Source organism: Trachemys scripta, chromosome 2 (assembly GCF_013100865.1).
Source record: "Trachemys scripta elegans isolate TJP31775 chromosome 2, CAS_Tse_1.0, whole genome shotgun sequence".
Classification (NCBI taxonomy): domain Eukaryota; kingdom Metazoa; phylum Chordata; order Testudines; family Emydidae; genus Trachemys; species Trachemys scripta.
In genome coordinates this window covers 1481274-1494901 of record NC_048299.1, presented here as the reverse complement: position 1 = coordinate 1494901, position 13628 = coordinate 1481274, and the positions used below count along the sequence as shown (strand labels likewise).

At 48.6% G+C, this 13628-nt stretch overlaps 1 protein-coding gene across 2 annotated transcripts in view; it reads right to left on the bottom strand.

Moving 5' to 3' along the window:
• Positions 1-1010: 1010 nt before the first annotated feature.
• The window catches only part of LOC117871894 (E3 ubiquitin-protein ligase TRIM39-like), a 21567-nt gene continuing 8949 nt past the window's right edge, over positions 1011-13628 (bottom strand). Inside the window, exons 2-8 of one of the 2 annotated variants that reach the window (XM_034759693.1) lie at positions 12933-13090; positions 11761-11844; positions 10073-10303; positions 8909-8931; positions 7704-7819; positions 6649-6681; positions 1011-4225 (exon numbers count right to left, since the gene is read on the bottom strand). In XM_034759693.1, the coding sequence (XP_034615584.1) occupies positions 3714-4225; positions 6649-6681; positions 7704-7819; positions 8909-8931; positions 10073-10303; positions 11761-11844; positions 12933-13049 (1116 nt within the window). In that variant the 5' untranslated portion in view covers positions 13050-13090 and the 3' untranslated portion in view covers positions 1011-3713. The remainder of the gene's footprint in view (positions 4226-6648; positions 6682-7703; positions 7820-8908; positions 8932-10072; positions 10304-11760; positions 11845-12932; positions 13091-13628) is intronic. The other variant, XM_034759692.1, reaches the window with a different exon arrangement.

The window sequence follows — 13628 nt, the reverse complement described above, 5'->3', positions numbered from 1 at the left end:
CCCAGGCAGCAGCACCACCTACTTCCCCTCATCCCCGCCCTGCTGACATGCTTCAGTCCTGCTCCTGAGGGGACCACATCTTGGACTGAAAGGCTAATTACATCTCTATGCCTCATGGAGTCTTTCTATCTATTGCATGTACTTATCTGGCCTCCCATCACTGTTATCTTAGCACTTCATAATCTTTAACATATTTATCCTCAGAACTCCCCCGGGGAAGTAGGGAAGTACCATTAGGCCTGTTTTACAGACGGGGCACTGAGTGACTTGCCCCAAAGGAAATCTGTCGCCGAGCAGAGTACTGAACTCAGGTCTCCAGTTTGCATCTTAGCCACTAGACTCTCCTTCCTCTAGTCCTTCGCCTTTAGAGCCAACTCTGATGGAAGCTGGTCCACTGATATTTGGCCCATCAACTCATTTTGCATAGGCCACCAAACAGCCATCAGCGGGTGACGTTACTGATGCAGTCGTGATTCAAGCCAGTGACATGGAGGCTGAAGAGTACCATGTCCATTATCAGTTCCCTGAGACACCCAGGCTCCCAGCAGAATGACCTGTACATACAATATTGGTGTCATCTTTGCAGTAGCCAAAAATTTCCCCCCATAATTAATTTACTAAACCACCTTAGTCTCATGTGACTCTCTTATTCCTTCTCCCCCGATGGATGTAGAGAGACACTCTGGGGATGGAGTATCTTGTGGCAGCTACTTCACTGTTCTCTAACTCAGCGGTTCTTAACCTTTTTCTTTTTGAGGCCCCCTCAACATGCTATAAAAACTCCACGGCCCACCTAGGCCACAACAGCTGGTTTTCTCATATAAAAGTCAGGGCTGGCGTTATGGCAACTGCCTGGTGCCCCATGCCTCAGGGGCCCCTGCGAAGCTAAGTTGCTCAGCCTTTGGCTTCAGCTCCAGGTGGCGGGGCTCAGAGCCCCAGGCTTCAGCCCCAGGCAGTGGGGCTTTGGCTTTCTGACCTGGGCCCCAGCGAGTCTAATGTTGACCATGCTTGGAGGACCCCCTAAAACCTGCTCGCGACCCCGCAGGGAGTCCTGGTTGAGAACCACTGCTCTAACTGAAACTGCAAGGAGAATTTGAACTCACTCTCAGACATTTCGAAGGTACCCATTGCCAAGATAGCTAAGGGCAGATCTACACTGAAACCCTTCATCGGCACAGCTGGACCGATGCAGCTGCACCACTGTAGCACTTAGGTGAAGACGCTCCTATGCCGACATTAGAGCTTCTCCCGTTGGTGTAGTTACTCCACTTCCGCAAGAGGCGGTAGTTATGTTGATGGGCGACGCTCTCCCGCTGACATAGTGCTGTCTACACGCGGGTTAGGTCAGTATGATTACGTTGCTCAGAGGTGTGGATTTTTCACACCCCTGAGTGACGTAGTTATACCGATATAAGTCTGTAGTGTAGACCTGGCCTAAGTGCCTATGGGAGTTAGGGAAGATGTAATTACTCCAACTGAAAGTTTGCCATGACACCACTACCGGCACCCATACACCTGCAAACCATGCCAAGAGATCTTTAATGACCACCATTAATCAGGACCTCACTTTATCCAAAGGACAGCACCTGCTGGGCCATTGCTTCAGTACTGTCCCCAAGGAGGGAGTACCACCTGCTGAATCATTATGTGAGGATCCATGGGACTAGAACCTGGGACAGCTGATGTTCCCACATCGCCACTGGGAGGCCATGCAGCATTATATCCAAGAAGCACTGTGCAGATTAGGTGCAGCAGGAAGTACTGCCCAAAAGGACCAGAGTGACAGCACCCTGTGGCCTTCTGATTGGCCCATGCTCACTATTTAACCCTGGGGAGTGCCCCAGGAAGTTGTCTGGGCAACCATGCAGACTTCTGGATTGCTGTGACTCTTGACCTGACCTCGCCTGCTGATCTCCATTTTCTGCCCCTAACCCTTCTGATTCCAGTCTAGTAATGATCTCTGATCTCCGACTCCGGCCTGACTCTTACCTATTGAGCCCGGCTCTAGGGATTACTCTGATCCCTGCTCACTGATCGCCACCTCATGGCTGTTCTTGATTTGTGAAAACCAGCCCAGCTGTGACTGTTAGGCCAAACCACCTACACCCTCGTCCCTTACACACTATTCAAAATGACCATTTAGGAAGTCAGAATTAAAACAGGCTTGAATACGTCTGGATGGAGCGCAATCCAGACTAGAAAATTCTCACCAACAATTACTTACCCTTTTTTTTTTTTTAAATCCACCATTCCTGTCATTGAAGTACCACTGACTTAGCACACCTTACTTTAACTCCTTCCATGCAAAGAAAAAATACTGGGCTTTTGCCCTTTTGATTGTTCATCTTTATGATGTATATAGTGGGCCAGTAAAGTTTTCTTTTACATCAGAAATGTAGGTCTTTACCCTGGGAGACTCTATGGCTGACTGGAGAACTACAAGATTTATGATACTAGAGAAAGGAAAGGAAAGGAAAGATGATTAATTCAGAAGGGAAGGGATTTTTATTCACTCCCTTTAGAACTCTGTTAATTTTTTGTTTTTCTTAACCTTTTTTTAGAAAAACCATTGTTGCAGGTAACTTGCCCAACGTCTCAAATAGATGTAAATCATGAAGGCTCAGAACCCACAGAGTGCCCTAGAAACAGGATTTGCAACCCCCTCGCAGTAGGAATTAAGTTTGTCTCTCTCTTGTAACAGGCTGCAGCAATTCTAGGGACAAAATGGCTGCTGTCACTGCAAAAAGGCAGAGTTCTTAGGCCAGGCTCCCACTTGGAAGGCTTTGCTGGCGTAAGAATACTGGTGTCTTATACCAGCAAAGCGCTCCTAGTATGGACAGCTTATACTGGCAAAACTGTGCCTTGGTTGGCATAGATGACTGTAGCCCTTCCGAGCGACATAACCTATAGTTAAAGCTAAGATTAGGTCATGAAAGTCACACAATCTGTGACATTTTCTGTTTCCACCGTGGGATGGCAGGGCTGGAACTGTCAGCCATCACGGGCCCCTGCAACTTTCAGCTGCTGCAGGGGGCCACTGGAGCTCTCAGCTGCCACAGGGGGTGGGGGCCATGCAGCTTTCACTACTGGGGGGACCCCAGAGCTGTCAGCCGCAGTGGTGGTGGGTGCTGGACCTCCATCCCTCCTCTCCTGCAGCAGGGCTCCGGCTCAGTCCCCTGTTGTCACAGTTATTTTTAAAGAAAGTCTGGGACAGGTCATGGGATTCTGTAAATTTTTATTTATTGCCCAAGACCTGTCCCTGTCTTTTACTAAAAATAACCGTGACAACATCTTAGCCTTACCTATAGTGGTAAAAGTGCACATTTGAAAGTATAGCTGCAGTTACACGACGGGCTTTTGCCAGCACAGCTATGTGGGTCACAAATTACACCTCATCACACCCCGGACTGACATAAGTGTGCTAGCAGAGTGAAGCTATGAAGTTTGTGGTGAAAACCTGGCAGAGACACTTAAAGGGGCAGTAGAGAACATCCAGTAGACACCACAGTTTTATGGCAATACACAAAGGAGATGATCCAGCCCAAGGCTATGGGTAACGAGTGCAGAGGAACTTACTGCAATGAGAAATAAAAGCAGATCATTTCCGAGCGTTTGATTAGCTAGCGTTATTTTAATGAATCCTCTCTTTCTCCAGCTGCAGCCAAGTGTGCAGGAGTTCTCATGTGAGAGCCACTGTTAGAAACTTGATACCATCAGGGGCACATCTGGATGCATGCTTCTGGGGACCAGAGCCAAAAGTAAGGGAAGATTTTCTCATTGAAAGAGGCAGAGAAATTGAAGATTTGGGCCATGTTCTCTGCGTTGTAAAAGGTCACTTGCCCCTCTTCGTAGTCCAAGTGAACTCGAATCTTCCTGGGCTTCTCGTCAAGTGAGAGAGGGGTCGGGGGGAAAGTGAGAGCTGCGTATTGATGATCCCAGCCCAGACGTACAGCCCAAATCCCTTTCGTCTGAAGTGTTGATGGCCTGTTTCTCTCCACAGACTCTCTGGCAGCCCCCACAGCCCAGCCATCCCCATCTCCGACCTCCAGTTCCCAATAGTGTCTCCCTGTTGTGAATCCCTCAGAGCCCAGGACACAGGGGCTCGACATGAACCTCTTGGGATTGGCAGGCACATCCAGCCGCCCCGCTCCGAGTCTCACGCTTTTCCCATCCTCTGACAGGATGAGGTGGGGATTTGCTGTTTCCGGATCCAGAGTCACGTTGACTAGAGAATGATGCAGATACAGAGAGAGAGAGACACACACACAATCAGAGAGAGGCAGAACCCATTTCTAGGTCAGCTCTGGAGCAAATCGGTGAATCTCCTTCCTCCAGAATTAAATGGAGTGGGGAAGGCAGGAGGAATATTCATGGTCTAAGCCAAGAACAGGAAAGACTCCTTCCACTGGAGCTAAATCAGGAATAAAAACCATGGGCGGCATGTGACGCATGCATTTGGGGAGGCTAGGGTATGAGTGCTGGAAATGGGAGGGGCCACCGATGCCCAGACCATGGCCCCGCCCCCTGCTCCACCCCAAGGCCGGTCCCTGCTCAGCCTCCTCCCCCTGAGGCCCCACCAACACTCCACCTCCCTTTGCCCCAGGCCCCGCTCCCACTCGGCCCCCTCCCCCGAGATCCCTGCCTGCTCCTGCCTCTTCGCCCCCTCCCCTGAGGCCTCACCTGCCTGCTGAGGAGCGGCGGGCGGGGCCTCGGGGAAGGGGGCGGAGAGGCACAATTGGCGGGGCCTCGTGGGAAGAGGTGGAGCGAGGGCGGGAAGAGAAGCAGCGTGGGTGGGGCAACAGGGGAAGAGGACAAGTGGGAGTGGAGCCTCGGGGCGGAGCACGAGTGGGGTTATGGCCCAGGTGCCCTTTCGGTGGTGGCGGTGCTCCAAAGACGGCAGGCCACCTCCAGAGGGAGGTGCACTGAATCCTGTTTGGGGAGGCTTAGCCTCCCCTGGCCTCTTATATCTGCCACCCATAAATAAAACCACATGGATGAAATCCTGGACCCACTGAAACTAATGGGAGTTTTGCCCCATGGATTTAACCCCATGAATGCAATTGGCTTTAGCTTCAGCTGATCGTACGTTGGACCATTTCCAGTCCACTTTGGATTCTATTTGTTACCCCATAGCCCGGATGCACATGGGACTTGTCTCAATTTCTGTTTCAACCCTGGCATGGCAGTGGAAGAGACACAGGGGCAGTGAGTTCCCCAGTGACTTTCTGGGCTATGCTTTTCTGGAGAGAAGCACCATTTCCTTGACCAGCGTGGACAGGGATTTTTATAAGCAGGGATATGCCTGTATCCCTGGCGTTTTTGGGGTGGTAATGGAGGGAGCTGTTCAAAATCCCAACCTAGATCTAAATTCTGGGGCTGTCTCCTGTTGCTGTCCTGGCCTTAACCAAACCTCTGGTTCCAAACATTTTTGAATTTAAAGGTGTTGCATATCCAGATCAGGCCTATTTCTATTTCTAACTGGGCTAGTATACACCTCTACATAGACTCTATGGGGTATGTAGATCCTTATCTACTCTGGTTTAGGAGAAGATGGTAGAACATCATGTTTAAAAAACACCGTTGCTGCTACAGCGGTTTCAGTTCTACTGTGGACAGGGCCTAAATACTAAGGAGTCAGCAAAGGTAACAGATCTTAGGATTACAAAAAAAGGTCTGTTCTTAACTTGGGTTAGCTAACCTGCGTGAGCTCATGGGTTACAATAGCAGTGAAGACATAGCAACTGAGCTTGTACCTCAGGTTAGCAGCGTGCGCTAAAGCCCACAGGTATAGAGAGCCAGGGCTTACAGTCTGTCTTAATAAAACTCAGCTGCCGCTAACTCCGAGGTAGTTTCTATAAAGTAGTGACCACCTTCTCATTGGGCTGCATCACTTGGCCATCTTATGTTTATCTAGTCCAGCCCTGTTTCGTACTTTTCATTACACTTACAGTTCCTCAGCCCCTCCTTTTAAACCACCACTCCAGCAACAACTAACACAGTCACAGGATGGCACCTGCATGTCTTCAGGGGTTCATACAGCTGTTGGAGACAATCTCTTCTAATGGTGAAAACTTCTCTTTGGTTTCAGTTGCCTCTTCTCCAAGAAAATCCAGAGGGAGCAGAGATGATCTGAACCAAAATTGTGGATCAGAGCACCCTTCAACTTTGTGTACATTACGAATCTGGATCCTAATCCAAAAGTGCCTGTGAGGATATGTGAGCTGTTTCTTTAAGAGCCCAGTTCAACAAATTGCTTAAGAACGTGCGTAACTTCAACCACCTACCTAGTCCTGTTAAAGTTACATGTGTTTAATACCTTGCTGACTCTGAGTCAGAAGGGAGAAGGAGAGAGGGACGGTGTAGCTTTAGAGCTTATACTGTTCTGAATAACATTCCCTGTTCAGTGTTAGAAGACAGCAACTTTCTGGGATTCTTTACCGTTGTCACCGGACAATGCTGGGCATGTATTTCTATAACAGGCCTAATCACAACCGAGATCTGAGTTCTCCCCATTCGCTGCGTTCTAAATCCACATCCGGACATTGTGGCCTATGCCCATCTCTGCAATGGAGAAGTAAGTACCATTCTAGTGCCTCATTTTAGAAAACCTTCGCCTCTTATTTGTTCCCAGGAGTGACAGAAACGTACCTTTTTCTTTATCCAGCTGAGCTCGCAGATTCTCTAGATGAAGAAAAAGGAGACAGGGATGAGATCTCATGCACACCAGTTCTCATAGCACTATTCCAGATGTGCTGTCAGCACCAAATCCTGAGTATAAAGTGGTTTGAATTTGTGCAAAATGTCACAATCTCACACCGATCTGGCCTCCCGTCAGTCATTCATCATATCCAACAATGGCATTGCACACCCTTCAGCCACGTCACCAGGAGGGACAAAATCACCCCAGCACACCGGGTTCTCTAACTTTCCAGAGATATGCAAAGGGGCACATGCCATGACCCTACCTGGGGCCACCCCAGAGATTCATGGATTTGCAGGATTGAGCCAGATTTTGGAACTTCGCTACATGGTGCCTGGCGTGATGCCATCACCCATGGTCACTCTGGCTGGTGCAACAATCCCTAGTAGGCTATGTGTGTGTGTGTCTTTTCCTGCTGGTCTTTGTAGCACTGTGGTAGTAGCACGATTGTCTCTAGTTAGAGGGGACGGAAGCCAAAATTTGGAACAACCCTCCTCCCACCACCCCCAAGTACACCCCATGGCTCCCTTCCTCCCAGCTCCCACCGAGTGCTCTGTTATATCACCTCCCAAAATTGTGGATACCCCTCTCTGCCCCTTCATGTACAGCAAACACATTCAGTTCCCAGAACCCTTTGCACTGGCTGCAGTGAGACTTCACAGAACTCTGGAGCGGACGGAGACTCATAGGTGCCAACAAGGCATGACAGAGTAGAACCAAGGGCAGACACACTTCTGCACAAGGAATCAGCTGGCAGAGTTTTTGTAGCTGAAGATGGTTCAGGAGCGGTGAGGAAGAAAGCTAAGGTCCAGTGAGAGACGTGGTGGGGACCCATAAATGACAAAAAACAGATGAGAAAGAGTGAGATGGGGGAGGGGGACAGAGGCAAAGGAGCAACAGTGTAAGGGGCACCATGAACCAGAGAATGGGGTAGAAGAGAGACACAATGGGTCCCTGGGGAGACAGGACTGGAGACATCACCCACAAGGTCACTTTGTTTTACCTTTGAACATGGCCAGCACCCCCATTACAAGGTGATTATTTTCAGAGAAGTCGCTGACTCTCTTCTTCAGCACGGGAGAAACGGGCTCTGGAGTTGGGACCTTCACACACTTGCACCTAGGAAAACACACATATCCTGAGGTCTAGTCTACACCTTAAACTTAGGTCAACCTATCTTCATCACTCAGGGCTGTGAAAAATTTCATGCCCTGTGCAATGAGGTTAGGTTGACCTATCCCCCACTGTGGATGCAGCGAGATTGATGGAAGAATTCTTCCGTCAACCTCGCTACCGCCTTGTGAGGGGCTGAATTTACTACAGTGATGGAAACCCTCTTCCATTGCTTTACTTAGTGTCTATGCTCCAGCAGTCCTGCAGCAGCGCTTGTAGTGTAGACACACTCTGAAGCGCGTTCACCTAGCTGTCTAATCCCAAACTCTCCATCCGCCCAGAAAGAATAAGGATCTCAACCTTCTGAGCCCCATCAACACCCTAACATGGACAAGTTCATCTAATCCGCATGGCAATTATAGAAATAGGAAGGGCAGCAATTACACTGAGAATCTTACTACCCCCCTTTGAACTATTATTGTTATTCAGATTACAGAGGTGTCCAGATAAAATCAGGGCCCCTTTGAGTTGGAAGCAGCACAAACTCACAGCAAGAGAGAATCCCTTTCCTGAAGGGTTTAGAGTCTAACTAGACAAAAGCACAGGGAGGGGAAGTGACTGCCCAAGGTCACCCAGAAGGTCAGTAGCAGAGCTAGGACTAGAACTCGGCTCTCCCAAAGCCTGGTTTAGTGCCCTGTCCAGTGGGGAGTTAACACCTCATTTTACACAAGGAGAAAGAAAGGTACTTAGAGGCTGAAAGCCTGATTTTTCAGAGCTGCTGATCAACCACAACTCTCACTGACTTCAACTGGCTGTAGGGGACTTGTCTCACACCGCTCGGTCTCACCAAATGCAGAGGAGCCATTTAGTATTATTTTAACAATGTAAAACAAAACAAAAAAAAGTGGAGTTTTTATCAAAGTACCATTCCCCTGGCAACCAAAACTCAGCCCCTTTGTACAAGTGACCGATATATTAAATACAAAACATCCCACAGCTGCTGCATGCTGGGAAGTGGGGTCTTCAGGACTGTTTCCAAGACTTATCTGAGCACACTATGGTGGGAGGGAGAGCGGGAATGAGCCCAGAAGGTACCTGCTCAAGGTGCTGCCAACGTCCTAGAAGGGAAAGAAAACAGATGCTCAGTTCACGTGCCACAAGAAAGGAGGGTCGAATGCGGCTCCCCGCTATACCAGGGCAAGTCAATGGGGCTATGTTGGTGAATCCAGCCCAGCATGTTTTCTGCTAGGGGGATGAATCTGTGTTTGCAGTTTGAGTCCCATCTGCAGGTCTCCACAATGGGGAACATTAGATTTCTGGTAACTTAGGCCCCCATCCTACAGTTGACTCCCCGTGGGCAGATGCCTGCTCATCAGTGAGGCTCTATGAAGGTGAAGGGGTCTGTCTGCATGAGTTTCACTGCAGGATCGGCACCAAAATCAGAAGCAAAAGGGAGGCTTTATTTGATTCCCAAGGATGGCTCCCTCATATTCTCATCTCCATAGCCCCTCTTTCCCTGCCTCTTCCCACCTCATCAAGATAAGACTCCTCCAACCGTTCCAGCCTCTTGCGGCAAGTGCTGTAGGACCACCCACCTCTTCCCCCGCCTCATACATCAAGAGGCGCAGAAGCCTTGCGCTCCCCTCTCTTCCAGTCATGACACCGTTGATGCCACCTCCCTGCATGCAGCCCCTCTGGGCCCCTTCCCAATTCTTCTCCATAGTCAGCCTCAGATACCGAAGTGCTCTGTGTCCCTGGTCTGGTTGGAAGTGAAGGCCAGGGAACTTCCTCTAAGGATGGGATTGGTTCCTCCTACAAGTCCTGACCTGACCCATCTCCCAGCAGCCAGAAATCTTCCCTTCATGCCTGTCTACCTAGTGACTTACTGGCTTTCTCTGAACCCAGGAAATGAGCCAGTTCCCAGGTGACATCCCAGATGGGAATTAAATAGTTAAACATTAACCCTTTGGACACCAGGTACTTTCTGAAGCCCCAGAGACTGTTTGGAGTTTCTCCTCATGGGTAATTTTTCTCCATTTCTATTCAAGATCATTCAGAGGAAGAAACGCTGCCTCTGTTTACATATAATCCAGAGATGCACTGACACCATCGAGTTCAGTGTTTCAGCCTTACAGTCAGTATTTCAGTTATCCCGTGAGCTCTGAGTCCTGGACTCCAGTATCCCAGAGCTGGGGTTCAATAGCTCAGGAGTCTTTCCTCTTTGCACAGGGTCACAGGGTACGTACAGTGCAGCCTCACCTTAAGGAATTCTGTCGCCGGCTGGGAACATTTCCTTTGTATCTCGCTGATCAGTTCGTTGAGTAGTAACGTTTTCTCTGACACTTTGGTGACATATTCATTCCGCCTCCTTAAAATCTCCTCATCTAGCACTTCCAGCTGCGCCAGAAGAAGGCACTGTTGTTCACTCAGAAACTCATGCAACTGCTCAAATTCCAACAGAATCTTCCGTCTCTCCGATTCTGTCTGTCTCTGCAGGGAACAGATATAAAGAGGGGAGGGGCATGTCGGTATTACAGGTGGAATCTTTTCACTCTCCATAAATCCTTGTGTGTGTGGATGTGGCAGGTGAGACAGAGTTGGGGGTTGGAAGAATAAACCTTACAGTGAGAACGAAGGACAAAAGAGTCTAGGGGATAGGAGATTGAGAAGTGGAGTAAATCATAACTGAGTCAGTGGAGAAGACAGCAGGAAGAGTGGTAGAGAAGCCACTGGAGATGACAAGAGGACCTGGTGCGTGTTGTTGAAGGAGATGAGGTGGTGGCAGGACAGAAGAAATGGAGCTGAGAGATTAGGGAGGAAGCAGTGTTTAGAGAAGACAAGGTCAAGTGAGTGGCCATTTGTCAAAAAGGAGATCCAAAATAGGGATGAAGGTCAAAGGAGAAGAGGAGGGGGAAGCTAAGAGGTTGGGCTGGACATCAGTATGGAAGCTGAAGTCCCCAAGGGTGAGGATGGGACTGTGAAGAGAGGAAGAGCCAGGACTCAAAGTTAAAGAAGGTGGCCAGGGAGGCATTGCGGGGGGATGGGGGGCCAGTGGTTGTCAGTAGAGGAGGCCACCATCGGGGAAAGCGTCTATTGAAGCCGTGTCAGAAGGGACATCTGATTTTATGTGGGTGCCAGGAGATGAAGAGGTCATTGCAAACCGACCTTTTTGGAGATGGAGTGAGCCTTCCAGGGAGAACAAGAGAAGGAAAAGAGGGAGGTTGTGAATGGGAGCTGAGATTGAAAGAGAGGATCCAGAGGGACAGAGGTGGTGACGGGATGGGGGTGGGAGGCGGGGAGCGTGGGAATGGAGGGAGGACCCAGGTTAGGGCAGATGTCACCAGAGGCGAGGCAGAAGCAGTGGAGAGGAGATGTAGATTTGGGGGGGGAAGGAGGGCAGTGAGGGTAAAGGAGAACTAGCAGTAGCAATAGAAAGTGGAGGTTAAAAGGGATATGGAGACAATGGGAGAGGAGGGAGGGAATAACAGATACATTAGTAGAAGATCAAGAGCAGTTGGGAAGTGATCTGCTAACCAGAACGAGAATACAGCTGTTACCAATACTGTTTGCAATGAATAGTTCTGCCAGCTCTATGGGCCCCAGACAGAGGGGCATGTTACTCACGAGGGGGTGTAGTCCGCACTGTCTGCTCATGCAACAGCCAAGTGCAAACCATGCCCGAATTACTGCCATGTTACTAAGGCCATGTCTATATGGCGAGTTACTGCACGGCAAGCTCAGGTGTAAACCTACCAGCCTGCTGTGCGTTAACTGGCCCTGTGACCCTGCCCAATAGTTCCCTAGTGAACTGTTTGAAACTGCAGGGTAGTGGCGGTGTTGTCAATGGCATGGTGCGAACCCACTTGTCTTGCAAACAGCCGGTGGGTGCTCTAGTACTGCTGCGATGAGGCCCATATAAACAGGTAGGTAGATAGGTAGGTAGATACCAGGAGTTCGTCGCTTTTCTCTTCTCCATATGGTTCAAATTCTCTCTCTTTTTGTAAGAAACACAAATTGCTCTGAAGTTTTTCCTGGAAAGAAATATGGATTTGGTGATTTCCATGTTTTATTTTACACAGTATACAGCAGTATTATGTGTGGTTACGTCAGCTCTACACATTTGCAAAGCTCCCTTATGGAGTGACGGTAGCAGCTCGATAGTTAAGGCCAGCTCCCCGTTATAAATCCAGTTTTCAAGCCCTCCTCTAACATCCCCCAAAAGAAGCCAAACAACTCAAAGAGTTTTCAAGTTATCGTGACTGAAACTTTAGTTTATTTGTTGAAAAAAATCCTAACTTTTTGGCCAATAATATTTCTAAAATGTTTTGATATGGGAACCCCAAAGATGTTTTGTGGATCTTACCGAGAAGTGCCTTCTGCTATGTGGGGGCTGAGTTAGCGGGGAGGGGTTTGAAAGGACATAAACACTTATTTTTACAAAAAAAACCCAGGAGTACTTGTGGCACCTTAGAGACTAAGAAATTTATTCGAGCATAAGCTTTCGTGGGCTACAGCCCACTTCTTCGGATGCATAGAATGGAACATATATTGAGGAGATATATACACACATACAGAGAGCATGAAAAGGTGGGAGTTGTCTTACCAACTCTGAGAGGCCAATTAAATAAGAGGAAAAAAAAAAGCTTTTGAAGTGATAATCAAGCTAGCTCAGTACAGACAGTCTGATAAGAAGTGTGAGAATATTTACAAGGGGAGATAGATTCAATGTTTGTAATGGCTCAGCCATTCCCAGTCTCTATTCAAGCCTAAGTTGATTGTATCTAGTTTGCATATCAATTCTAGATATATGTTCCATTCTATGCATCCAAAGAAGTGGGCTGTAGCCCACGAAAGCTTATGCTCAAATAAATGTGTTAGTCTCTAAGGTGCCACAAGCACTCCTGTTCTTTTTGCGGATACAGACTAACACGGCTGCTACTCTGAAACTTGTTTTTACATTAATAAAATGGATCAATAGAGTTATTGACATGTAAAATTCATTATACTCTCAGTTATACTTTTAGTCTGGTGGAGATTTGCAAGCGTCAGTAGGAGATGTTTTAAAAAAATGTAATGGGCAGTTACTAAAGTTTGAATTCTCCAGATAATAAACACTTACAATGTTATCTATTGTTATCCTTTTTGTTGTGAATGTTTGAAGACTAGCTACAGTGTAACTTGCATGGGGTGACTGGAAGTGAAGAAGGAATATGTGGCATGAATGAAGCGTCTTCATGCTTCGACTAGTTACTTCTGAGTTTTTGAGGTAGAAGAACCCTATTGAGAGTATAATAAATAAAATCACAATAAACGAACAACAATCCCTAGCTCTCATATTCATTTTCTGAGTGGTAGGTAAATTCCACTGAAATACATGGTCACCCTTACAAACCCTAACAAAGGTTTTGTTTGTGAATTTCCCTAAATTACACACACGTGTCGATAGCACTTCTCACCCTGCAGCACTCCACCAGCACAACCAGCATTTACAGTTTACAAACCAGTCCAAGAAGAGGCACAATGAGTATAAGACTTGCGCCAGAACCTGAGCGAGAAGGGATTGGAAGACCAGCCGCAGGATTAGCGAGCCAGACCCAAATTGGGCTGCTCATACAGCGTTCGTTTCTGTGCTGAGCTCTCCTCTGGCTTCTCAGCAGGACAGGCAGTGTGTCCCTGTGGGGGAGGGGGGAGCTGGGGATATAGGGCAGGATGGGCAGTGACTTCCGGGGGGGGGGGGGGGGGGGGGGGGGGGGGGGGGGGGGCCGTGTGGGGGGGGGGGGGCGGGGGGGGGGGGGGGGGGGGGGGCTAACTGGGG